The sequence below is a fragment of the Coffea arabica genome, chromosome 1e, assembly GCF_036785885.1.
Source record: "Coffea arabica cultivar ET-39 chromosome 1e, Coffea Arabica ET-39 HiFi, whole genome shotgun sequence".
NCBI lineage: Eukaryota > Viridiplantae > Streptophyta > Magnoliopsida > Gentianales > Rubiaceae > Coffea > Coffea arabica.
Window position 1 is genome coordinate 5043223 of NC_092311.1, and position 26558 is coordinate 5069780.

Genomic DNA, 26558 nt, shown 5'->3' on the forward strand with positions numbered 1-26558 from the left:
TTTGATTATAAATGTCCACAACTTGTTGGAATGACAATTGTCGTAAGATTTTCGACTCTGTATAAGGAAATATTTGACAAGAATGCTTGGAAGGAACTTAAGTTTGCACCTATTTCATACCAAAATCAATAAAAAAAAACTAGATTTTTTTTTCTACTCTGGGCTCTAAGAATTGAATTAAGGGGCATTAGAAAGGTACAGTGTCAGATGAAAATCTATTCTTACAACATGACCAATTAACTTACTTTAGTGGGCAGTTATTAATGCACTTAATTTATATCCAAGTTAATATTAAATGCGAACATTCAAGTTAATTACATTACACTTGAATTTAAATAATTTACCAATTTAATTTCACATGTACAAATACATTTGATAATAAAAAATAGAATATCTAAACAAAACTTGATAATGAAGCGACACTAAATTTTCTAAACAAAATTTGATCTAAAAAATAAGTGATAACCTATTCCCTTATCACTTAATGTGATATACACTCAAATATATCACATTTAGTAATTAATAGTTAAGTAATTTAACAAATTTAGACTTCAGATTTCATATTTCATGTTTCAATTTTTAGACTTTAATTTTATCAAATGCACCCTAATTAAGACCCCTCTTAATCAGTGACTTTAAATAATTTACCAATTTAACTTCACGTTATAAAAATACTGACTGAGGCCCTTCTTAATCACTGATGGCTGAACAAAGACTCACTAGTTTCCGTGTTTTACATTGCCCCCACGCTAGGGCCGTGAAAGTTGCTTTAAAAACTTGCAATACCAATAATTTTATTTAGGGAAAATCGTTCAAAATGTCTCATATATTTTGCTAATTAATTTTTTCATTCTTTACTTTTAAATATTAATTTTACATCCTTACAAATTCAAATTAGCAAAATTTAATCCCAATCTAAGTTTTCGATCACTTTTTATTCTAAAATCACTATGCTATCCAATACAACCATTTTTTATTTACAAAAAGGTCAAATTTCATTTTTTAATAGTAAAAATGAATATAGATTGAGTCAGATGTCACTTTTTTAGGAGAAAAAATGAATATAGTTCTAGTTAGATCTTACCTATTTAAGAACAAGATGAATAAAAATCGAATCATTTGTTTAACTATAATAAGATTTAACATTTTTACCGCCAAAACAAAGGATCATATGTGAGTCACGTAATTGATTTAGAGTAAAATGTAGTCAAAAACTTAGGTTGGGATTAAGTTTTGCTAACTTGAATTTATAAGGAATTTAAAGTTAAAACTTTAAAAATAAAGGATGAAAAAATTCATGTGGCCAAATGTGAATGACGGTTTGAATAATTTTTCCTTCTTGCTTAACATATTGTTTGCTTGCAAAAATAGATTATTTTACTATTTTGTTCGTATTTGTGTCGCAAACTAAGACTTTGGCATTGACCCATGATTAAAAAGTTAAATGTGCAATATGCCCATTTGACCATAGTAGCAGATAATTTGGGGCACGCACGATTATACATCCGATGGGCAAACTAAAGTCAGGAATATTAATTGAATTATTGAAAGGTCAAAGTAGCAACATAAAATGGATGGAGACTTATTATCAAAAAAAAAAAAAAAATGGATGGAGACTTTTCTTTTCTTTTTTTCCGGTGATTGGTTTAGGTGAGAAGAGAAAACTGAATGACAAATTGCATGGGCCGGCCATAATGGTGCATTTCGTTTGTCAACTTTCTTCACTGCTTCCAAGGGGCCTTCTCTTTTGATGTTTCTTATCTTTGTCCTTAAATAAAGAAATTAATTTATGAAATCACCGTTTTGGCTGATCAAGTCCAGTCCAATATTTCTTTCTCTGCATTTTCAATTCAAAATATCTTGTTGAAATTTCTGGTACTTGGACCAATCGGTGACAAAATATCAGTCAAGTCTTCTTTTTTATTATTTTTATTATGTGCATAATGCGGCTAGCCAATCATGCTTTGATCTTTGTGTTAGAAATGACGGAGAGTGAGTTCGATTCCAACCGCATGAAGAAAAGGATTTTTGTCTGCCTAAGTATACTACAAATTCCACAACGATGTTGGTGTTAGTTATGCATTAATTAGAGGTGGCAAAATGGGCGGGATTTGCTTGGGTTTGAGATGGAACCGAGTCATATGGGTTTGGGCCCAACCTTACCCATATGTGTTTTGGGACTAACTTGGGCGGGATCATTTTGGGATGGGTTTAGATTGATCCCGCCCAATACCCAAATCCATTTTCTACATATTTTTTTTCCTTTAATTCATTTTTTATTTTTATATAATTTTAATATTTTTTATTTATTAAATTTCTTTTAGTTTTATTAAATAAACATGCAAGTGCTTTATACTCAAGATTCCCACCAAAAATTGGATTAACAAATAAAGGAAAAGATAAATATACAGCCATATTCCAACATTTATCAAGATGGCCAAGGTCCTTAGGATGTTGAATATTTATCCTTATCATTGTCCAAGGATGACAGGTCTAAACTAACTGAAATGCTGAAAATTCTTGTGGATAATGACTAGGAAGACTACTAGATTATATTCGCTGGTATGACTATAAAAATTGTTAAAGATAATTTTTGAATCTAAGATTCCGTTTGGATTGACTTTTTTTTCAAAAAATAAGTTTTTCAAATACAATGTTACAGTAATATACAATAACTCAAGAAACATCCCATCCATATTAATATATCAAATATTTCAAAAAAATTTTATAGTAAAAATTTTTCATATACACTGCTACAATAAAATATTTCAAAAACACCTACCAAAAACAGCTAATCCAAACGGAGCCCTTGCCATTTGAGCCCAATGGGTACCCAAGTATTTCTCATCCTTTCCCATTCATTAATGGGTATAGTTGGGATGTGTCCCAACTTAAACCCAATACCAAATTATAATACCCATCCCGCCCAAAGTTCCTTTGGGCATGGGTAGCCCATTGGGACTTGGGACAAATTGCCAGCTCTAGCATTAATGATTGTCACAATATATGTGGGATTGCACCTTATACTGGAATTATTTTTAAAAATATAGTATAAAAAAGTAATGGGGTTGGGTAGTCCATTGAATAGGGCTACCCTTTCTTCCTTTCCATTCAACATGTAACTGTTTTACGTTATTGTTCCATCGCAGTGGGAAGAAGATGACATGAAAAATGTCAGTTTCTGATGCACAACTTGTAATAGAAAATGGGTCGTTTAGACAAAAATGTCTTTTTGTTGGTTATTACTAGAAGGTCATTTTGTCAAACGCATGTAGCGGACAATCTAGACAGATGTGGAATCAAAAGAGGAACGTGGCAATAGTTGCTTTTTTTTTTTTTTTACTTCTTTGGTAAATGAAAATCATCTATTTTCGTCCTTCACATGTACAAGTTGAAGCAAAGTGGCGACTGATCTAAATTCGCAAATAGCTAGTTACAAACCTGTATGAGGCATGAAAAAAATTTTCAACTAAAAAAAATATGCATAGGTACATGTATTTAAATTATTCTTCACCAATTTATAAACCACTACTAAGTTCATGATTCAAATTTTGGTCTTAACAGTTAGAGCTGAGAAGGCTGGCAGGACAGATGTGAGGATAAAAAAAAATGATAATGACAAAGTGCTACGCAATGAACCATTTCTGCTGGAATTATGAATTACAGCTGCGTATTTATTGCACAAGCCTAAATATGGCCAGGCACGTAAAGAGAGAAACAGTCATATGAACATGAGCAATCAATTGGTAACACTATGAAAAACTATTGTAAGCAAAAGAATTATCAAAAGCATGAAGTATTGGATTTGGGTCTGCACAAAAACATTAGTTTGTAATTCCACAGTGATATTAGTGTTAGCATTATTAATGCTCGTCACAAATGTTCATATGTGGGATCATTCTAAACAAAACTAACAAATAACTATAGGTTAGGTAGTCGATAGCAAACGTTTTAGGATATATTATACTTACCCTCTTTATGATTTATTGTTTTTTTTTTCATAATTTTCCTATGATTTTAAAAGATATACATAATCCTTCAAAGGTAGAGTTTGTATGATGAATTATTCCTCACTTTCCATTAAAAATTGAAACTATTTTCCGTCATTCTTCTAATGCTATCAAAAATGTTTTTAAACCCAAATCGGGAAATGAATCAAAAGAGCTTTTAGTTCGTGGTTCGATCAGTTTGGCCAGTTCAATTTCGATTCAAAGGTTTAATAAGTTTTATTTATTTTAATGTTAAATAATGTGAGTAAAGCTAAATTATTTATTCTAAAGAATAAAAAAGTTAGTAAATTTGGTTGAACCACCCAACTTTTATTGATTTTTATTGGTTTGATCGATTCAATTAAACTTTTAAATCAACTATTAAACTGAACCGAAAACATGGCCTTAGCTAGTCAAACCAACTGGTCCAGCTTGGTCTTCAAAACACTAACAAGAAGAAGACGAAAAAATGGTGGTGTCCCCCAAAGGTCTTCTTAAATTTTGATTTTACCTATTTCTTTCTTTTCCCCGTTTATCACTTTAAATTTGGTGAAAATGAAAACTATAGAAGCAGTTATGGGCTCAGTGATTTCTTTATAGACCAAATAGCTGAATCTATATAACCTGGAGTCTGGTCCATTGTTGGCTGTCCACACACCTGTACGAGTAGCCTTGGGCCTATGGCAGCCCATCATCCTTTTTCGTCCTACACTTTAACTCTGCTTTGCTTCTTAGGCAGCGAGCTTACGGGCTTCTAAGTCCAGGAACCACTACAGGGCCCTTTGCATTCAGAAATCTGCCCAAAACTAATTCAAAAATGTCCTTACATTCATTAAATTCGTGGGTCTATTTGTGAGGCCGAATGGCTAAGAAACCTACTTTTAGGTATCAAGTTGTGGCCAAAATCGATGCCAGCCATTTCTTTGTATTGTAATAGTGAAGCCATTATGTCTGGAGCGCTAAATAGAATATATAACGGCAAATTTAGACATACAAGTTTAAGACATGAATATGTTAGACAACTATTGAATAATGACAATGTCACAGTGGTGTATGTTATTTAATTCAACAACTTGGCAGATCCATTCACTAAAGCTCTCTCAAGAGATGTAGTGAAAGCAACGTCGTTGGGAATAGGATTAAAACCCTTTGTCTAGAACCACTAGTAATGGTTTCTTTTGTAAATGATCATGAATCTAAGATGGAGCATAGGCCAATAAAAGTGCTAAATCATTTCGTGAACTATTCTACGAAAGGGATATAATCTTGTGTGTGCTATTTGTATTTTAACTTTAAAGTCATGGTTTAAGCTATGTAGCCACCTGACTTGTTAGAACAAGTGAAATATTTGCACTAAGAAAAGGGTTTAAGTTCACAAACACCTTTCTCTATGCAAGACAATGTCAGTGCTGATTTAATTTCATTACAAACTAAGTGGGGGATTGTTGGTAATAGTTTGTAAAGAGAAAGTTGAAGTTCATTGTTCCACATTGAAAGAGGATAGAGTGCTCATTGTTTAAATATGTCTTTGTCTTCTTTCTTTAACAAATTTGTTTCAAATATTAGTTTGGAGGAAAAGTTTGGTGGAAAAGTTATTTCAATTTATATTTCATTCACTTGAATATAAATTGAAAGATATATAAAACGTCTTGACAAGGGCACTTGGGGCTTTCTGATTAGGGAGGGGTGCTAATTGATTGTCTGAAATATTTATTTTAGGTAATTAATTAGAGGTAGTTAATGACAATTACATTTAACAGATACATCTGTTAAATGGTTAACTACCTAGACAACTCTTCATTAAGAGTTGCATCTTTAATGGTGTCTTGAATAGGTGCTTCAATTCTTTAAAATTGTAGAACTTTGACAGAATTAAACTACTTTTATTGATAGTTCTTAAACTTTGTTGTATCCTAGAGGTAATTTGTCTAGTATAGAAGCCAATAACACTTTAAGGAAAGTGTTTTTTTTTCACGCCTCAAAGTCTCAACGTCTGCTTAGTTTAAATCAGATCTTTACAATATTTCTATCATGTCTTCCTTAGAGATCGCCACTATTATTCCAACCTCATGAACTGGTGATTTGAGGTATTGATCTTGGGAATGAAGGGGAAAACATGGCAACTTTGAAAGTGGAGAATTAAATTAGATGCCACGTGATGAATGCAGGGTCCAGGATTAGCACCAATACCATTAAATAATGTAGTTTCAAGGAATAAATGTACGCATAGGATCTGTATTGCTGCTTTGGGATCCTCTGTACCACTATTTGGTCCAATGTCAAATTCAGTGTCAATCTTACTTATCACGTGAGAGTAGAAGAAATTTAAATAAATTGCATATGACAAGTTAAATAAACAGGACATTTGGCATAAATATAAAAATGTCACGGAGTTGCCACTGAAAAGTGACACCAAGAATCCCATATGGGGATTTGATACCATAATGCACCGGTACATCTCATCTAATTACTTAAGGGAAATTGAAGTTTTGATCCCAATGTTTGGCTTGGCATAATTAAAATGATTTAAGATTAATATAATTAAAGTTCCATAATAAAAATAATTTAAAATTAAATACTAAAAAAAAATAACAAAATTCTTGCATAATTTAAATTTCACATTTATTACAATTTTGGATACTTTATATTTGTTAAAGCATTAGTTCCAATTGGTCGTCAAAAAGATTTAAAAAAAAGGAATATATTAAGCTACCGTGTTTGTACGACAAACAAAAAATTTGAAACGAGCACCCATTGCGTGCTTCTTTTTATTAATTTGTCAGCGGGCTCTTTTTATTAATTGGTCCCTGCCAGCAGACTCAAACACGACGAGTTTTATTAATTTGTTAGCGGCCTCTTTTTATTGGCAGGGACCAATTTGTAATTAGAGTCCACTATGTTCCTCAAACACTGCGAGTTTCCTTTTTTTAACAAAAGAAAATCCAACTAATAAAATAGTCCGATGTGTGTCAGAGACACGACAAACATAGACAGAGAAACAAACTTTTTCTCAGCTACATTTTTGGAGTTTTTAATTTTTAGACAATATTTTCAAGAAATTTGCCCATATGCAGGCTATAAATTGAATGGATTCGTAAGATTAGGTATTTTTGAAATATTTTGCAAAAAAATTTACTATAATGGTGTATGTTAATCACATTTTTGTGTTGATAGTCCATTTAAATTAGGTGTTTTTAAAGATATATTTTCAAATATTTTTAAAATTTTATTAGGATATTTTTAAAAATTTATTAAATTTTCATCACCACTACCTACCACTGCCCCTCTCTCCTCCACCGTCACCATCTTTTTTCCCTCTCCTTTCTCCTCTCCTTCTCCCTCCTCCTTTCTCCTCCCTTCATATTCCCCTCCAACACACCCCCCCTCCCTCTCTCTCTTTGGTTGAGCGAGCCATAGGTGTGGAGGAAGCAAAGAGGAATTGTGTGATGCAGAGAATGGGAGGAAAAGGAAAATGGTGGAGGGGAAAGAAGAGCAAGAAGGAGGAAAAGGGAAGAGAAAGAAGGAATGAACAGTTGACGGCAGTGGAGGGAGGAAGAGACGGCAGTGGGTGGTGGTTAGGGGAAAAGAAAGAGGTGGTAGATTTATTTTATTAATTTTATTGTGTTTTTGGAGTTCTTTTAGGACATATAAATGTATACTCGCAAATTCACAATCGACCATGGTCAAAACAAATTTTATCCAATAAAATTCGATACATCCATTTCTTGAAAAGACACATTCTTCAATGACTACATCTTGCTCATCTTTCATCAAGAAAGCATTCTCTTGAAGTAAATGCTTATTAACTGAAATCAGATGGCGTTTGCAATAACATTTAACACTCGAAAATTTTGAATTCTTAAACGATCTAATAATTTCATACCCATCTCCCAATTGACTAGAGAGGCTGATAGGATATCCACCTTCCAAACATGGATCTACATTCCGCTGGCTTTTCATATGGAGCAACATGGCCTGCTCCCTGAAAAAAATGAAGCAAGATATACAGTCAAATCTAACAGTGTTCTTAACTTAATACAACCTGAAAACCTACACTAAAGCAAGAGAAAGAGGGATTTCTTGCCTTTACAGTTGCAAATGTCATCTTATTTGCATAAGTCCTTGTATAACTGTATGTAGAAAAGAGAATAAATTTGTTAACTTCATGTTAAAGGTAACTAGGAGAAATCTTCAATTTACAACCAACCCTGCAACTTGGCCTTGATGAATCCATTGTCTCCAATCATCAATAATTGGGTAATTTAGAGATCTTATCCATTCTTCAGTTCCCAAATATGGTGAGATCATATCATAGTCACCACTGAAATTAATACAAATATTGTGCTTTCAACATATATAACCACTATTAATCCGCAAGTTTGATGACATAAGCTCTACAATACGAATATTTTGTTACCAAACCTGTATATTAGGGATCTGTAACCTTTAGTGCTGAGGTTTGCGTGATATGGTACAACGCTCCCTGCATCTCTTGTGTATGGTAGGCTATGGTTGCATCCAACCCACACTTTAATAGTCCCCTGTCATGTAATCAAACAAAATATATGCAGAACCACATGAAGACAACAAGAATATTTAGAGAATTATGGTAGGTACAGTTGTGTTAGGTGCAATTATTTCTTGATATTGTATTTGTTACAAGTTTTGATGTACACTTACATTACTTTGTTAAACATATATATTTTGCTTTATGTAACTGTACATCAATTATTGTAAAAACTACAATAATCAGATACAATTGCACCAAATCATAACTGTACCTGTTCGTGCCCAATTTAGGGAAGCTGGCTTCAAATGGAAAATCAAATTTTGACATGCCTTTCCCACATGGAGGGCCTCTTGGACACTCATGTCATTAGCCCAGTAGTCTATAAGCTCTTCTCCGGTTGCATCCTACGATAACCATGTGGGCAACAATTCATCACAATGTTGTGTTTGGATAGAAAATCATTTACATAAATTTATCTACTGAAATTAAAACACATTTTTCAATCATTGTTTTATCTTATATATATGATATCAAAAAGTGTTATAATATATTTTTAAAAAATTTATTCCGAATAATCTCCTATCCAAATTTATTGCTTTACACGCGATTTCGGAAAGATAATAGCAGTATCTTACACGACATTCAACTGGATTAAATTCCAAAACGTCAAGCTCCTCAAACTTCTTATATAACGTTTCAACAGTTGATCTCCTGCCACTGAATAAGTTATTTGGTTTTGGTGAAACATCAGGACAAGTGGGCTTCAGCACATGCTCAGGGTTGATGCTATCAATCAGCTGCAGAAGCACATATTTTACCAAATTATTTTAACAGTATAAGTGTATATATCGTCAATATATAGAAGATTAATCGTTCTTTTTTTAATTTTTTTCCAACCTTTGTAGGAGGCATAGGCGCTTTAATTTATAAAGTAGGATAATAGTTTACAGAAACACAGAGGAGAGAAGGATTGCTGACCTTATTGTATGCCTGGATATTCTTCAAGCAGGGCGCATTGCTGGGGTCTATATTTACATATTCTCCTTTACAGGTAACTTTCAAGGACTGTAAAATTATAATATAGGTTAGTTAGCAAATCAAGGGTAATTGTACAGTAAAAAAATGTGTGACAGAATGTTTTAAAAGATCGTCATTCAGCTCAGCAGCGTGTAATTAAAGAATATTCAACCTCATAGAGTTCATCAGAGATTAGCGCCGTCCTATGAGCAAATGGGATTGCATGGTTTCCATCGCCTTGAGTGGTCGGTGCTGGGTTTCCAAGTATGTATCCCTGAAGCCATTGATCTTGAGAGCCGTGAGTGACATGTTATCAGTGAAGCATAAATATGAACAATCTAAAAAGTGATTATCAGACCAGGATTAAAAATGATATTTTGTCCAAGTATGTAATGATCTAGCTAGGTAGACTACAAAGAGAGAAGATTATGAAAGTTACAGGACCTTGAGATGAATATGCGGCTCAATCCCAGCATCATTTCCTACAAGGACACCAGATTATGGAAGTTTTAGGGTCAAGAATTCTTGGAAATTAATCTTTCCTGTAGTTTTTACCTTGTCGCAGAACGCTCTGAACCATTAAGGTCCAACTTGAGAGAGTAATGCCATCATGAGCACTTGTTCATCAAATATAACAAGGAAATGGAAAAAGGAATATATTTCTCTTAGAATTAATATAACCTAGAATTCCAAAGCAACAGTTTCTTTCTTTATTCCCCAAGCATCTTGGAGTTAATATACTCACAGAAAAGAATAAAAAGCCTGCAAAACTTGAAGGAATCTTTGTATTTGTTCCTCTTAATGCTCAACCTATTTGGAGTAAGCGGGCAAGACCCCTAGCTAAAGGGGCTTCAGTTGCAAGATTATGGAAGGCAATTGTAATATATACAATTTGCTTACAAAGGCGTTGGCAATCTCCACTATCAGATTATAGCATTCGCAGGAAACTTGCCTAAATAAAGAACAACTTCATACCATTTGAGACGAGTTGAGCTAAAATTGGAACAGTAATGCCTGAATAGGAGTCTCCTCCAATGTAGAATGAATTGGATATGTACTCGGGGTTATCATGTAGCCACTGCAACACAATCAACAATTAAAAGCAATCTTATGAAAGGTAATAATCTCTCTTATGATTTTTTTTTCTATTTAAAGTTGAAAGTCCCAGGTCCTTTCCTTTTTTTTACTAATAAATGAGCTATGGTTGACAGTTTAGCTTTGTTTTTTGTGTAGGCTAGGTCTATGGGTGGGCCTGTAGGCGAAGCAGTCCACAATTTACCACATCATCATAAGTGCATTGAATATTCATAGATCTAAACTCTTATTTTCTTTTGTTTCCTATTTTTGCTTTGGTCTTTTACTACTATTAAGTATCAAAGAGTTTTCCCTTTGCAACCATATTCATGCTGTACCAAGTCATTGGAACTGATTCTTAAGGACGCAACTCTGTAGGAACAAAATGGTGGCACTTCCATTTTCCTTTTAAACAAAGAAAGCAGGCGAAAATGGAAAAAGAAATAAACTCTGGGTAGGAAATTTTGGGAGAGGAAAAGAGGAAGAAAACCCATCCCTGTTCACTTCTATCTTTCTTTGATTTTTACATCTACTAGAAAAAATCCACTTAACATGCTAAATTAAATCAAGTGAGACCCTTATATATTCATGTGCAACTTTTTCATTGGTCTAGAAACAACTATTAGACATGCCTAGTAGTTGTTTCGGACATGCCTAGTAGTTGTTTCGGACCGATATAAAATTTTCTATTCCGCACACCCCATAATGGAGGCAGATTTGTTGGGTTAGAGTTATGCAGAATCCTAGATACAAAAGGAAAAGAATTAGTGAGACTATAAACCAATGATCAATTTGCTAAAAAGGGTTTGTCGACAAATATAGCAGTTTTCTAGTTCGTTTTAAGGATCAATTTTTCTATAAAACTACCAGGTTTGGATGTATTGTATCTGTGACATCCATACAAATTTGCTAGCATATATGAACACAAAGCCTTCTGATTCATTAATTAGCTGAGTAACGGTACATGTGTACCTTCCTAAGAAATTCATAGTTGTGTTCAGAAGCTTGCAAATCTGTAGACTGAGAGCCTTTAGCAGTCCTGGCATAAGAAAAGCCAGTTCCCGCCGGCGAATCCAGGAAGATCATGCTTGCAACCTAACAAATGATAACAAATTATTCTGAATCTTGCACTCAATTAGGTTCTTAAATCTTGGAAATTACACAAATGAAACACTTCTGTGAGCTATGATATACCCTGTCAATTTAAACCTCTGTTTGCCTTACAAAAATAACATAAAGAAAAAAAAAACTCAATTATTGTGTACCTTGGTCCAAGAATAGGGATTTGTCACCAACTCGGTCAATGTCTCATTATACGGTACTGGCTGGAATTTCACTGGCCCTGCAAAAACTCACAAATCAGTGATTTGGTTGAATCCCGCTCCAGTTCATCATCTATTCATCACTTGAAGATTTGAGACGAACAAGGTTAGCATAAAACTTCGTCAAAACTATAGAAAATCAAGATCAAAATGCAAAGGAGGTGAACTTGGGGGAAGGGAGTTGACACGTAAATGCAAAGGCTGAGGCATAAAAGCCAACCTATCCCAGAAGCGAGCCCACGAATTGAAGAGCAGCCAGGGCCTCCAGTTAACCAAATCAAAAGGGGATCTGTTTGAGGATTTGACTCTGACTTGACAAAGTAGTAGAAGAATTGCACATCCTCTGATTCACCAACTCCAATGTACCTGGAAATGTCAGAGAATGAATCGACTGTTTCTTGTAAATTTGATCAACATTAGTTCAGTATCAGTGAGCTGCATATCATGTTATCCTTAGCGACTCACCCTGTTTCGAGCTCAAACGGTAGAGGGCCTTCAAATCCTGGAAGAAACTTAACCACGGAACCAGCCACAGCAAGGTTTGGACGTACTAAAACAAGAACAAGCAGCAAGAAAAGGTTGCCGCAGAAAGAACTGAAGAGCCCACGCACCTTATCCATTGTCTTGGCAAATAATCAGAGCACCTAATTGGTTGTTTGGGTGATTTGCCGTGCATAATATGAAGAGCAAAAGGGACAGCCTTTTTGGCAGCCATCCCTTTGACCGTACCTACCATAGGCACCCGGTTCACGTTTGACACGTGTCCGAAAGATTGTCAGTGTGGACCATGCGAGGCAAAATGCACGTGGAGAGTCCCTCGCGCATGAAATCCATTTTACCGCGCATCGAATCCATTCTACCGCTTCTTTTTTTTTTTTTTTTCTTTTCATTTGAACAAAATTTGGATTTCACTAAATCACTCCTTCCAGCACAATTTATGACAAAGTTTTTGTTTCTCTAATTTATTTCAAGTATAAATGTTAGTATTATAATATTATTTATTATTTTTATGACACGAAAATAAAAACGTTCGTTATGCTTCCAAAACTTGAAAAATTTGTGCAACTCCATCACACAATTTTTATTCAACTTATAATTGTTGTTGTTGCAAATGTTAAAACCTATGAATAATTATAGAGTAAAAAAAAAAAAAGCTCCCTATGGTAAGTCTAATATACAGAAAAGCCCCCTATGGTTTCAAAATATACAATACAACATCTTATACTTGAAACTAAATTGTAAAGGTGACGGAATCCGTTAAACTTAACGGAAATGATTTATTGGAACCTAAAAAAAAATTATACATAATTTTTATCAAATATACCTATTCTACCCCTTAACCCTCAATTCTCTCTATTTAGAGAATAAAACAAATGATTTTTTTGAACTGTCTTTTGCTTAATTATATCAGGACATTTTGGTCATGTCGTCCATTTCCATTAAATTTAACGAATTCTGTCACTTTTACAATTTAGTTCAAAGTATGAGAAGTCGCGTTGTATATTTTGAAACCATAGAGACTTTTTTGTATATTAACTTTTTCATAGGAAACATTTTTGTTTTTTACCCATAATTACATTGTGCCGTTGACCCAATCCAATGTGAGCAGGTCCCCGTCCGTCTTACTTATCATTTAATTTTTTTGAAAAAAAGATTTATAGGTTTTGCGTTTGCCTGTAAATTTGGAGATTTGTGTGTCCGTTTATTAATGTTTGGAGGCTTTCTTGTAATTTTGACCACGTTTGTGCCCTTTTATTGTTCTTTTCCGGACATCAAAAAGCTGCCAAAAGTTTCGTTTTCTTCTCTTTTTTTTATTCTCATTCATTTCTTATGTTACAATTAATAATGATATCTATCTACAATACATAAAAGGGGGAAGGGGGAAGGGGGTTTAGCTACAGTGCGGCCATGGCCCGGTTTCGATGGTAATTCAGATGACTTCATGGGGTATTTTGGTCTTTCTAACGTGGCACAAAAGTGAAATTTGCGGCTCCTGAATTTTCTGATATTGACTTTGCATTTTCTTTCTCTATAATGCCCTTGGTGGTCCGGTTTTGCCAGTAAATTTGGAGATTGTGTGTCCGTTTATTAATGTTTGGTTAGGCTTTCTTGTAATTTTGACCATGTTTGTGCCCTTTTATTGTTCTTTTCCTTAACGTTATCGGCATTAGGACACCTTATGGGATGGAGACCGAGGAATCAGAAATGCCCACTTTTCTTCTCTTTTCTTTATTGTTGTCTCACTCTTCACCTCATCTTCCCTTCAATCATCCTCTTATTTGTCTCATCTTCTTGCTCTTTTCTTTTCTTGGGTTTTTTTTACGATTCTGACCGAGAGCAACAACAAGAACAATAATGGTCTGGACTTTTTTTTCCTTGTAAGACTGTTTTTCTTTCTCATCATCAAGACTTCTCTAGCCTTTTGGATTTTTTGGAGGGTTTACCAGTCGAATTTTAACATATAATATGTATATATTTGTGATGTTGCAAGTCCAAAAATTTGGAAATGTCTTCCAACAGTCAGCATCCTCATGAGAGTCAGATTGTGTAAATTTTTTCCCCCGGTGTAGAAGAAATTAGAGTATTACGGGTCTCCTCTGGCCTCAAGAGGGTTAAGGTTGGACTTGCATTTTTTCTCTCTCGACTTTCTTCTCTATATTTTTTTTGGGTTTTTTTCTTTCCTGTCATTTTGGCCATGTCTGTGGCACTTATATTGTTCCTTTCATTTTCTTTATCGTAATAATACATCCAACCAACTCGATATAGAAAATGGCAAAAAAAAGCACGAGAACGGAAAGCCAGCGGTCCAAGCAGAAAAGATGTTTGTTTTTAAAAAAAAAAGAAAAAAGAAGAGAGAGGATACGAGGCTATGATTTCACTTTGAAAGTGTGAGAGCATTATAATTCATAGCATCAGTGGTGCAGAAGAAATCAGAGTATCAAGAGTCTCCTCCGGCCTCAAGATCCTTAAGGTTGGAGCTAGATTTTCTGTTTCTTAGCTGTCGCCTCTATATTCTTTTTTCCATTTTTTTCCCGGCAGAAGCATCAATCTATGTTGTTTGCTTTCATCAGAAAGGTGGAGCATCAAAAGTTTTTTCCCTTTAATAATCAGTTCCTAAATTTTTCCTTGAATTCTTTCCTTGCCATCTTTTTTTTTTAAATAAATATCATTCTGTATATATTGGCTTTCTGGATTTATTTTTAGAAGTGTAGTTGAAAATTTAGATATATGTTCCCTTCAAGTGCAATCTTGGAAATTTTTTTTTTCAGAAATGTGCCAAATGGAGCTTTTACAGTCCCCAAAAAAAACGCAGAATCGCTGAAGATGCACATATGGTAAAATTATAAGTATCAAAGAACAAAAAATAGAGAAATGACCACAAAAATAAATGAAATTATTGTTCTTGACATGTTCAAAAGAAGAAAGAATGCGTTAGATTTATTAGAAAACAAAGGAAAGTCGATCCAAAAGAGGAGGACACATTTTTGGGATTATGGTAAATCTTTCACTTGCTTATACGATATGCAGGCGTAGAATTGCTGAGCATGTAAACCACAGAAAAAGAATTCTAAAGATAGGATAAAAACCCAAGTCAATTTGTTTTCAAAGTTTCATTTGCAGTTTGTCGTAGAAGTGTTTGGATATGTTAATACTAATTATGTTTTCAACCATGTTAATACTGTTTGTGCAGAGTGCTTAAATAATTAAGAGAAATGTTAGCACAACCCCTCCTTACTTTTATCTCCTGTCAAGGGATTTTTTTTTAAATTCCTGTACCCAGATTATCTGATTTGATTTTTTTTTTTTGTGGATAAATAAGGTGGAAGAAGAGGATGCCTGGAGCAAGTGATAAGTGATTATGATATAGGCTTTGAGATTCATTTCTGATAACACTTCAGTATTTGTGTTCACTTGTAGCTTTTCTAATATTGTTTGATTTATAATTGTAGTAATACTCTCTCATATTACAGCAATTATTTGAAAATTAAGTTCATGGCATTTTGTAGTCTGATTCATGTCTCACAAGCTAGGACATATTTGTTGAAGGACGCATCTAAGATCAGCTCATACTATCGTATTTCTAGCTAAAACAAAATGTCAATATACAATCGCTATATTTAGAAACGCTTTTGTAGAAAGGATCTACCTTAGAACCTGCTGTCATCACATTTAATTGAATAAAAAATCCATGTATATCTTTTTTTCCAACAAACGATACCAATTTTATATATATTAACACTTGAAATTACAAGAGTTAATTACAAAACGGGCTAACTATCCCCATATCTTTCCTAGCTAGGTCTGATAACCAAGATGGGAATGATCCCTCCCATTCAATTATCCTAATTGACTTAACAGCAAATTGAGCCAAAGCATGGCTACAAGTATTAGCAGTCCTGGGAATAAACAAAAACACACAACAGTCAAAGTTCTTCAAGTCTTCAAGTCAAAAAATCCATGTATATCTACAACTATGCAATTTGCAATTCTCCAGATAGACATTTGCGCATAAAAAATATAAGCCCTAAACGTCTAACTCCCTTGCTTCGTCATAGGCTACCAGCGCGGGGGCCAAAAACTAGTCATTTATTAAACTAGCTTGATTTTGTATCAACATTACTATCGTGATTTAACGTGTTTTGATTATCTATCAATATATAATGTAACTTGATTGTGCAATAATTGCTGATCGAACATTTGTAATTGTGGACCAAGCTTGACAAGCTATCTAACCAAAGATTGTTTGACTTTGCTTTACTTGATTGAGGCACAATCAATCACTAACCTCATATTTAGAGCTTGAATCAATTGTGGATGTCTAAAATTTCACACTACATTAAGAGAGTTAAATTTGTGCTCCCTCCGAGCCATTATTAAAACTGTACTGTTCTTTTCTCTTTTTAGTGCAAAATATTTTTGGTCCCCTCCTCTGGTACAAAATATTTTTGGTCCATGTCGTTGGATTGGACTGAGATCTTGTCACATTTGTATAATTACGTGTAACTCTGTATGTATTGTTAGTGTATTTTATTCTAAATAATTTTTTAAACTCTAAAGTCTAAATTTGTAACGCTTACGTCAATATGAGATTTCCTAAAAGGAATATGTTGGAGAAAATATAATGATGTAGAAAACCGAAGGAAGCTAAATCAATAACTGAATAAAAAGTCAAGGCAGAGGAAGTCCTATCAATGTTTTTAAACTCGGACCGGCCAGTGAACCGGAGAGGGGTTGGTTCGCAATGCGATTGGTCAAATCAGTTCCCAACTGGCCGATTCACCGGTTCTCTTTTTTTTTTTTTTTTTTTTTTTTGGGGCAACTTCAATGCTAAATACTTCACATCTTCACTCTACACTTGGACTTGACAGTTGATACACAATCTAACATGGTTATTGATAACTTAAGTCCATAAAATGTATTTACCAACATAATTTAAAACTAAATTTAAGTTGAGATAATAATAAATTTTCTAAAAGTTATACACGAAACCTGGAATGATAAAAAGAAACATACATAATCCCAATTAGTTTCCATTGATACTAGTCCTAAGCGAAATCTACATAACAATTACTACAAGCTAGGCACCAAAGACGAAAAAGGAAAAATCTTATTACAACTCCAAAAAATTGTAAAATTATAGTAGTAGATAATACAATTATTACAAGACAAACGGCATCTCTGTCATGGAATAGTTGAAAATTTTCTTTTGATTAAAATTTTCAAATATTTGTACTGAATCATTTGCAAATGGAAATAGAAAACAAAAACCTTGAAAAGGAAAAAATTAAACTCACCAAGATGGAAAAACTCTTATGAAAGTTGAAGCTTCCAACTTGCTTATAAATTAGCTAAGATATTAGCTTGATAATCATGAAGAAGGCTTGAGAAGATTTTGTCATAGGTATTTGATTTGGAGGTGGAAAGATTACAAAGAAAAAATGAAAAAAAAAAAAACCGAGAGAAGACGCAAAGACAAGAGAACCGAGAATTGAGGAAGTGAAGCAAAAGCCAAAAGGTGCTGTACGGTGTCTACCGTGTCTCAGTGCTAGGGTTTCCTATTTTTTAATTAGATTTTTAGTTTTGCACTTAAGATAAGTAGCCTTCTACACAAAAAAAGTTTGTCTTGTGAATGTAGTCTAGTGGTAACAAGTCTTTGTTGTGACTGTAGAGACTTGATGTAGACACCAAAATTTCACCATTTTATTTTTCTTATTTTCCTTCATTTTATTCCTATTTTTGTTCATTTTAGTTAAATTTTATTTATTTTAATTTATTTTGTTTCATTTTCTATTTCTTGAGAAAAATCATTATAGAAAAATCGGAAAAAGAAAAGAAAAGAAAACAGAAATCAGAAATCAGTTTTGTTAAAAAAATAAAAAACCTCCTTCACTGCACACATGCATCTTCTCCCTTGAGCTGGTACAAAAACCAGCAACGAGCCATGGTACCAAATTTGCAGCTGGCAATTTGAACCCATTCCACTCTTTTTTGTTGTTTTCTTTTTTCCCCTAATCCTTTGCCACCTTAGCCTCTTGATTTCTACTAGAAAAATCTAGAAGCCTAGCCAATCTAATGGCTTAAAATGGCCACAAAAATGCAGCAAAACCTCCACACTTGATCCTAGGTTTTGGGGAGGATTTAAGGCTATAAAAGGGATAAAAAACACAGCCTTAAAGAAAAAAAAAGGAGGAAGAGTGAGAGGCAGCGGAAGAAAGAAAAACAGAGAGAAAATAAGAAAGAAAAGAGAGAAAAAAAAAGAAGAAGAAGAGGACACAAAATTTCCGTCAAAAATGTGAGCCAGGGTTGGTAATTGAGTCACCTTCCCTGTCTCATTCCGATCTCGGTAGAAACTCTTTGGAGAAAGTATCTAACTTCTGGGGAATCTATGATGATTAAGGAAGAAGTTTCATGTTTGAAATTTTTGGAGAAAACCTCAGAAACGTCTTCAAATCAAGGGTCGAATTTGATGCCTTCACATTCCTTAAAAAGCTGCAAAAGAAAGTTCTTGCTACTTTCTAGCACTTTCGGGAAAAGATTTCACGTTTTCCCAAGTTGATTTCATCTCCAACCATTTATAGGTAACAATAACTTCCCTTACTAGCTGCCCCAACAAAACCACAAGCTTGCTTCTTCCTGTCCTTTGCTGCGTTTTCCTGTTTGGTTTCCTTGTTGGTTCTTCCAAAGATAGGCAATCATGTTTCGGTGCTGTTAATAATGATGGGTTGAAGTTTCTGTTGGGTTTTTGCTGATGAATCCACGAAGTTTGCTTGAGTTCATGGCTGGTTTTTCGTGTGCTGAATAAGTTTTCTGGGTTGCTGCGGAAGAAAGGTTGTAGAAGATGCTTTCCTTCAAAGCTTTGCATGACAATTTCTGCAATTTTCCTTTCCCCCCTCCCCAACTTTTGCCTAATTTCACTATGGCCCAAAATCTGGAAAAAAAATCAATTTTACCCCTATTAAGTTTTAATCCTCTTTTTCATGCATTAAGTAGGTTTTTGGATAGAATAATTCTAGACTTTAGGGCATAAATAAAGCTTAATGATTTTTTTGTGATTTAATATGTTGGTTGGATTTTGTAAGAAAGTGAGTTTTTGGGATTAGGGTTATTTTGGTTGGGTTTGACAAGTGGATTTTAGTTTATTTTTATGGGTTCTGGTAATGGATTTTGGTTATTATTTTTTTTTGTTATAAAACCCATGTTTTTTTAGTTTGGTTAAAATGACAGGTTAGCCCGCTTCTTGCCTTAGGGCTTTTGGGTGGGCTAGAGGGATTTTAGCCCAAGACAAGAAATAAATAGCCCAATGGCCTTTTTACCAAAAAAGTTTGATACGAAAATTGCATTCCAGTCCCTCAACCTTTGAGTTATTTTATTGTGTTCCTCTAAAATTTTTAATTTCTTTCATTTAGGTCCTTAATTTAATTACAATTTGGTCCCTAATCTGTATTTTTCTTTGATTCTGACCTCTCATCTTTATAATAATTATAATTTGACTTCAAAAACTTTCTTATTTTTGCAATTAGATCCCTAATTGTTTTGATTGCTTAAATATAAGTGATTTATCTTCTTTAATTGTTAATTATACTTCATTTAAGTACTTTAGTTGGTAGATTTCATGATTACTTTTATTTTTATAATTAAATTGGTGTTTTGATTATTTTGTTGATTTTGGACTATAAATAGGGCAAATCCAATCTCAATTAACCACAACTTCAAGAGAGATATCTTCTTTTATTATTTTAAACTCTCTTATATGCTCCAATGTGTTTCTTATATGTAATTGCATGTTTTTGGTTCTTTTTATTTTTAATTACTCATTTTATTCATTTTAAGTTTCATTTATTCTATTTAATTTTGATGATTATTTGTGAGGTATTTAAATGCCAAGTTGTAATAGATAGGTGCTCAAGACATGTATTTAACTAACCTATGTAATAGATAGGTTTTTATTCCCCCCTTAGATTGTAGTTAGGGCCCTAAATGTAATAGTTAGGCTTTTATTTGCCTTTTTTTGCTTGTGTGCTTGCATGCTTGTGCGCTTATGTGTTTATTCGTTTTCTTTAGGGCTTTTGCATCTAGATATCATGTCTACATGTTATATGATCTATGTGTTTACTTGTTTTAATTATACTTTATATTATTTATTTAGTTATAATAAATGCATAACATCATCACACTAGTCCAATGCTAATTGTGGCATTTCTCCCTGATTTCTCACTAGTCCAACACTAGTGAAAACTTGAAAAAATGAGCTAGTTCAATGCTAAACCTTTTAGGCCGTCCACGCGCTATAATCACATGCTTGCGTGACATTTATTGCATTTAATGCATATTTTTCATTTTTAGGATTTTTTCATATCTTGCATGATATTTCTTCTATATATATTATCCCCTTTATCCCCATGTGCGCGAAACATGACATTTAGACTTACATCCCATTTAGGAGAATATAAATAGGTTAGCCCATTTGCTTGATTAGGTTAGGAAAGTCACCCTTCAAATATGGGAAATGGACGAGTATGGCTTCGTAGCCTTAGCACGCTCGTATCTCCTCTATAAAAAGGAAAATTGAAGTCACGAATCTTAGTCCCCCGTACTCGTTATGTTGCATTCCTCTCTTTTAGGTCACGTATATTTACTATAATTCTTCTTTTTTTCGAGTCTCATTTTTGCGTATTCGTGACCTCTTCTAAAGAATCATTTTTGGGCATCACAATTAATGTGATTCGTACCAATTAAATTTTGAAGAGATATTTCAACCCTCTCGACATCCATTAGGTTTAGATTTGCATTCATATAGTAACATTCAAATGTGATAAGTTTTATAGGTTAAATTAAGAAAATTTTCGACTAAATCTCGAAACTAGTCTTGACTAGGTTGAAAGGGTGCCTTAGATTAAGTCTTTGCCTTCCTTTTCTTCAACTGTGACTCTCGAACTCTTTTCTCCTGTTTTTCGAAGACCTGGAGTCGTCTAAAAAAGGTTTTATCTTTTTTATTAAAAATACATTTTTAGGTGACTTGGTATATCTAAATCGATACCAAGTAGCGACTCCTATTTTTTTTAAAAAATCTTTTTAAACTATTATTTTGTGCCAAAATTGTCATACTTTTAAGTCCTATTTTAGGTCCTTTTTTTTGTTTATTCTATAAAAAACCCATTTTTTCACTCATCATTTTCCAGATAAAAAAAATTCATTTTTCTAACACCCTAAACACTCTTGGATTTTATTTATTCTAAAAATGGGGCGCGACACCTGAGTTCAAATCCTAAGAGCTTCGTTCCTATTATTGTTTTGAATTTAGGGTGAGTGTTTGAAAAATTTAAAAACTGCCGGTTTACGGTCTAAACAATTTTTATCTGTTCATCCGATTTCTAACAATTTTTCATTAACTTGCGGCTTTAGCACTAGACCAGACCAATGACATGTTCGGTTCGCGGTCCAACCAGTCGGACCGGCCGGTCCGGTTCGCTTCTGAAAACATTGAGTCCTATTGCTCTTGAAGGTAATTTCTCCCGCACAAGAATGTGTTTACCATGGGGGATGGATTTGTCGATAATTACTTTCAAACGTACAACGGCTAACCCTGGTTGTGCGCACACACGAGCAAGGTTTGAGTATACTTTAATATTATTTAGACTATGGAGGAAGAAGAGAAAAGGCAAACGATTGAAGAATATTTCAATTGTCCCTAGTATCAAACCCTACACCTATTATGAGGATAAATTGACTTAACTTAAAGAAGAAGTTGCTAATATAACCCAATAGGAAATGAGGTAAAAAGAGGCAATAATTTCAAGGATTCAAGTTTCTCTAAAATTTGTTTGGAAAAAAATTCCTTTATCTCTTCTTTTTTCAGTTATAACCTAGAAACCTTGCCATTTGATAAAAGTTGAGCTATAATCGAAACGGTAATGCCTCGATACGATTTTCCACCAACATAGAATGGACTGAGATGTACTCACTACAGACAAATTTGTTAGGGAGAAACACCTCAAGAAAATCTACTAAAAGCCCAATATGTAAGTGAGGAACCCAACTCTTATCCAAAAGTTTAACCTATTAGGTTTCGGGCCGTTACTTACATATTAAGTGCTCTTTTAAAAAACTTAAACTATTAGGTTTCAAACCCTTACTTATATATTAAGTGCTCTTTTTCTATTTTTCGACTCAATATGGAATCTAATCCTTACTCATGAACCTAGCAAAATTAGGCTTTGATTACTTTTTCTTTTTATGATGTAAAACTGGTTAAAGTCCCATAGCACAAGACTTTCCTGAAGATAATTGGTCCAACAAATGTTCATGGATGAGTGATTCGGTGGGATGTTGCAACTCCAGATTTAGAGAATAAAGACAAATAAAGATTAAGATAATACTTCGTCAACCAGCAAAAAATTTCATTTATCAATTGAGTCTTAGAGACTAGGAAGAGCTGTTTTCAGAGTTTCTAGATTATATGAAATCAAGATCAAAATATGGTTGACTGACCAACTCATAATGGCCACTGCCTGCCAACCGTCAATGTGTTTAGGGTTGGACTGAGATGTTGTCAGATTTATTCACTTGGATGTGACTCTGTGTATGTGTATGTATCAACACATATTTTTAGTGTAAATAATTCTTTAATAAAAATCTGCAAATTCAACACTTACTTCCATATGATAAGATGATATAGGGTTACATCTAAATATTCTTACTAATTTAGCAAGGTCTTTCAAAAGTCATAAATTAAACTTATAAATACTCAATGAACCCTGCTAAAGAATACCACATAATTAACTTATATTCATCCCGACATTATGCATCTAAACCTTGATTTACTTTTCATATTGCCTCACGATTTCATGATTCAAATGTTTTTATTTTAATTAAGATCTCATACCAAGCTTTTTTAATCTTTTTATTTCAATGCAATACATGAGTATCTAGTTGATTGTGAGTTACACTTTCTCGGATTCAAATATAAATTTGCCAAAGTTTGGATATTTATCAGCCTTTGTGTTACGAATTCAAGCTCGAGCCTGCACTCAAGAAATCCTCTAGACTTGATTCAATCACTTCCAATAGTGCAATTAACACCATGTCAAATGGCAAAGAGAAGCTTGACCACCAAAACTACATCACATGGTTCAAAGTGTCAAGGCAGGATGAACCCTAAAAATTTTGGTTGAAAAATGTCACAGCTCGGATTTTCCAGTCAATGGGATTGTTTATGATGCATTTATGCCTCAGGTTCTTCACGTTGTCATTTATTCATGGTTTCGACAGATACCCAAGCATTCTTGAAGCCTTCATGACCAGTCAATTCTCCAATCTTGATGGAGTAGATTGTGTCCTCATGAACACATTCGACAAATTAGAGTGAAAGGTAAGTGTGTGATCCAAATAGTCGTCTCTTGTATTGATCGTGTATTAATTTACCATAAACTATAGGATACTGCCCGTTTTACTACTCTTTCACGAATTATTGTGTTTATCTGAATGATCCACAAACCACAAAGTAGTCCAGACTGGCTTTACATTCTGTGCCTAGAAAAAAAAAAGTGATATCAATACTTCTTGTAATAAAAGAACATTAAGGATTGTAGACATCAAAGTTTTAATTTAATTTAATTTAATTTTTATTTTTATTTAACCAAAGTTCACAAAATGATAGTTAGCTATTTTTATTAAATTAGGTTCATCATATTTTTTTTAAAAAACATTTTTTTGCATTAAATTTCCAAAAAAAAAGAAAATTTTCACAACTAAAAATTTCAATATTTTTAATCTTTTCAAATTCAATTTTTTCAAAATAAAATGAAAATTTGCAAGGCAAATCTCAAATAGGAATTTAACATTTTTGTTTACTCCAAATTTTTGCCTTGAAAAGTAAAAAAAAAAAAAAAGAAATAGGTGGAATGCATGCAAGATAGCTAAGTGGTTTGAGTGAATATTAGCCATGTGTTTTTATTTTTTTGCACATCACAACACTTGCAAGAGATTAGGTGGCAAGGACAATTGTTGAGTTTGGGTAAAAAATCTAGAAAAGAGAGGAGGAAACTAGAGAGATTCGGGCACAAGAAAGAAAGATAAAAGGAAGAGAAAATAGAGAAGAGAGAGGAGAAAAATAAGAGAAAAGAGAAGGAGAAGAAAAGAGAGGAGGAGGAGAGAGAATCTAGGGATAATCAGAGAGGAAAACAAAAAGAAAAATGAGAGGAAAAAGGGAAGCAAAAAAAAAAGAAAACGAGAGAGAAAAAAAGAGAAAAAGTGCAGAAACTTCTTCTACAAAACCCACAACCAGGCTGACAGAGCAACCATGTTCAGAGTGGAATTCCGACCAAATCTCTAGCTTTTAGGAGAATTTCTTTACTTCTGCACCATCTCGAGATGTATTGGAAGAACTTTTGTTCAGAAATCATTTAAGAAAAACACCTCCAAGAAGGCCAAATCGAAGCTCCAAGTTCCGGGTTCATCAGTGCTGAAATTTCGGCAGCGAATTTCTCTTGGTTTCGTCCCAAAGATCAGCATAACTTTCTATAAAACAAGAAAAGAGAAGAAAGACTATATGAATAGTAGCCTGGAAGGGTTTCCGAAAAAATAGGAGAGGAACGACACAGCACCGGTGCTGTCGTAGGGTTAGCTAGGCATTGGCTAGTCGTGCATGGCTACCATGGCCACTCTAAGGCAACCGTTCGGAGGGCAAATTGAGGTAGCTTCTCCTACCTTTAGCAAAAATCTTTCTCGGAATTATTTACTAACGCGGCAATGTCGAAGCCTGCGTTCAATGTCGCTGCCAAGGTGTCTTCCTATCAAGGTGAACCAGCGGTTTTGTTTGCACAAGCAGACTTGGAGATGCTAGCTACGCCATATCAATTTGCTCTGGTGGGAAAATTCTCGAAGGGAAGGGCTAAGATAGAGGACTTGAGGAAGTTTTCCATTCGCTTGATCTGAAAGAGGAAGCTTCGGTTGGCTTGATGGATGCTAGACATATTCTGATTAGGCTGGGTACAGAGGCTGACTTTCATAGACTATGGGCAAGGGGTGTTTGGTATGTTTTTGGGATGCCAATGAGAGTTTTCCGTTGGTCGCCAGAGTTCCATGTAGACCGTGAACCTGCAGTAGTTCCAGTGTGGTTTCAATTGCCCAAGTTACCGATACATTACTTCAACAAGGAATGCTTGTTTCAGATTGTTCGCTGTGTGGGCAAGCCCCTTTTCGTTGATGCAGCCACGGCTTCGGGTTCGCGTCCAAGCGTGGCGAGAGTTTGTGTGGAGGTTGATTTGCTTAAGTCGTTTCCGGGTAGAATATGGATTGGCAATAGGGATTATGGGGGTTTTTAGCAGCAGCTGGTTCCAGAAAATGTCCCCAGGTATTGCTCCCGTTGTTTTCTACAAGGCCATGATCAGGAAGATTGTCGATTCCTCCATCCAGCGCCTCGACCAGCAAAGGTGCAGTCGAAGGACACCTCGCAGCCTAGGATGATAGCCGCGCCTACTGAAGCGGAGAGATAGGCTCCTGATATGGAGCTTACAGTTATACCAGGGACAGCTGCGCCTGTGGGTGTGATGGAACAGCCTGCAACCGTGGGTGAGGGTCTGGTACTGAGCTCGATGGTGAAGGACGGAAGCGAGGAGGCGGCTGGGCATGCAGGGCAGCGTTCGGATGAGTCGCCACGGTCTGCTGCAGGGACAGCTACGGTCCTGCACAGCCAAGATATGCACCATGGGGTGGCGCTGAGGGTGTAGTCCTTCCTGATTGTTGTGCGCTAGATTTGGGAGGCAGGCTGTCGTCTTCTCCCTTAAAGGACCTGACTGTTGCTCAGGAGATGGGTAGAGAGGCGTGTGACTTCACAGTGGAGATGGGTGCAGCGGTGGGGAAGGAAGAGGTGGCTATAGCGAAACAAAGTACTGGAAATCTATCTCCACAAGGTGAGGTTGGGGCGGTGCCGAGGGAGATTGGCTTCTTGGTGGTGGATATATTCAATTTAGATCCTATTATACAGCAAGTTCAGGAAAAGGTGTAGGGAAAGGAGGGAGGGAAGATGATAGCTCAAGCCAAACGTAGAGGTACGCGTGTACCATTCCCTATTGATAGATCTTTACGCTCTAAGGCAAAATTGTCCAATAACTCTTTTGTTGCTTTCTTTGATGACTAATTTCCTTT

General features: G+C 34.6%; 1 protein-coding gene and 1 long non-coding RNA gene across 2 annotated transcripts; one reads left to right on the forward strand and one right to left on the reverse strand.

Moving 5' to 3' along the window:
• Positions 1-7669: 7669 nt before the first annotated feature.
• LOC113698494 (serine carboxypeptidase-like 2) lies at positions 7670-12598 on the reverse strand. Its single transcript, XM_027218335.2, has 14 exons — positions 12378-12598; positions 12133-12278; positions 11856-11932; positions 11563-11685; positions 10492-10594; positions 9961-9998; positions 9689-9790; positions 9478-9564; positions 9135-9296; positions 8829-8903; positions 8412-8530; positions 8197-8310; positions 8074-8119; positions 7670-7971 (listed from the first exon to the last, which is right to left on the reverse strand). Exons 1-14 carry the CDS (start codon positions 12530-12532, stop codon positions 7888-7890), a joined length of 1431 nt encoding a protein of 476 aa, XP_027074136.2. The 5' UTR covers positions 12533-12598; the 3' UTR covers positions 7670-7887.
• Positions 12599-14145: 1547 nt separating this feature from the next.
• Positions 14146-15901, forward strand: LOC140021162 (uncharacterized). The gene is made up of 2 exons (XR_011825110.1): positions 14146-14883; positions 15733-15901. It is a non-coding gene; the product is annotated as an uncharacterized lncRNA (long non-coding RNA).
• The last annotated feature ends 10657 nt before the right edge of the window (positions 15902-26558 follow it).

Excerpts from the sequence above, each read along its gene's own strand:
- LOC113698494 (XM_027218335.2), bottom strand. The coding sequence starts at position 12,532 with ATGGATAAGGTGCGTGGGCTCTTCAGTTCTTTCTGCGGCAACCTTTTC. Across the intron at positions 9,999-10,491 it reads AGCTCAACTCGTCTCAAATG|GAAATGATGCTGGGATTGAG; the intron begins GTATGAAGTTGT and ends GTGTCCTTGTAG. Across the intron at positions 8,311-8,411 it reads TACAGATCCCTAATATACAG|TGGTGACTATGATATGATCT; the intron begins GTTTGGTAACAA and ends TATTAATTTCAG.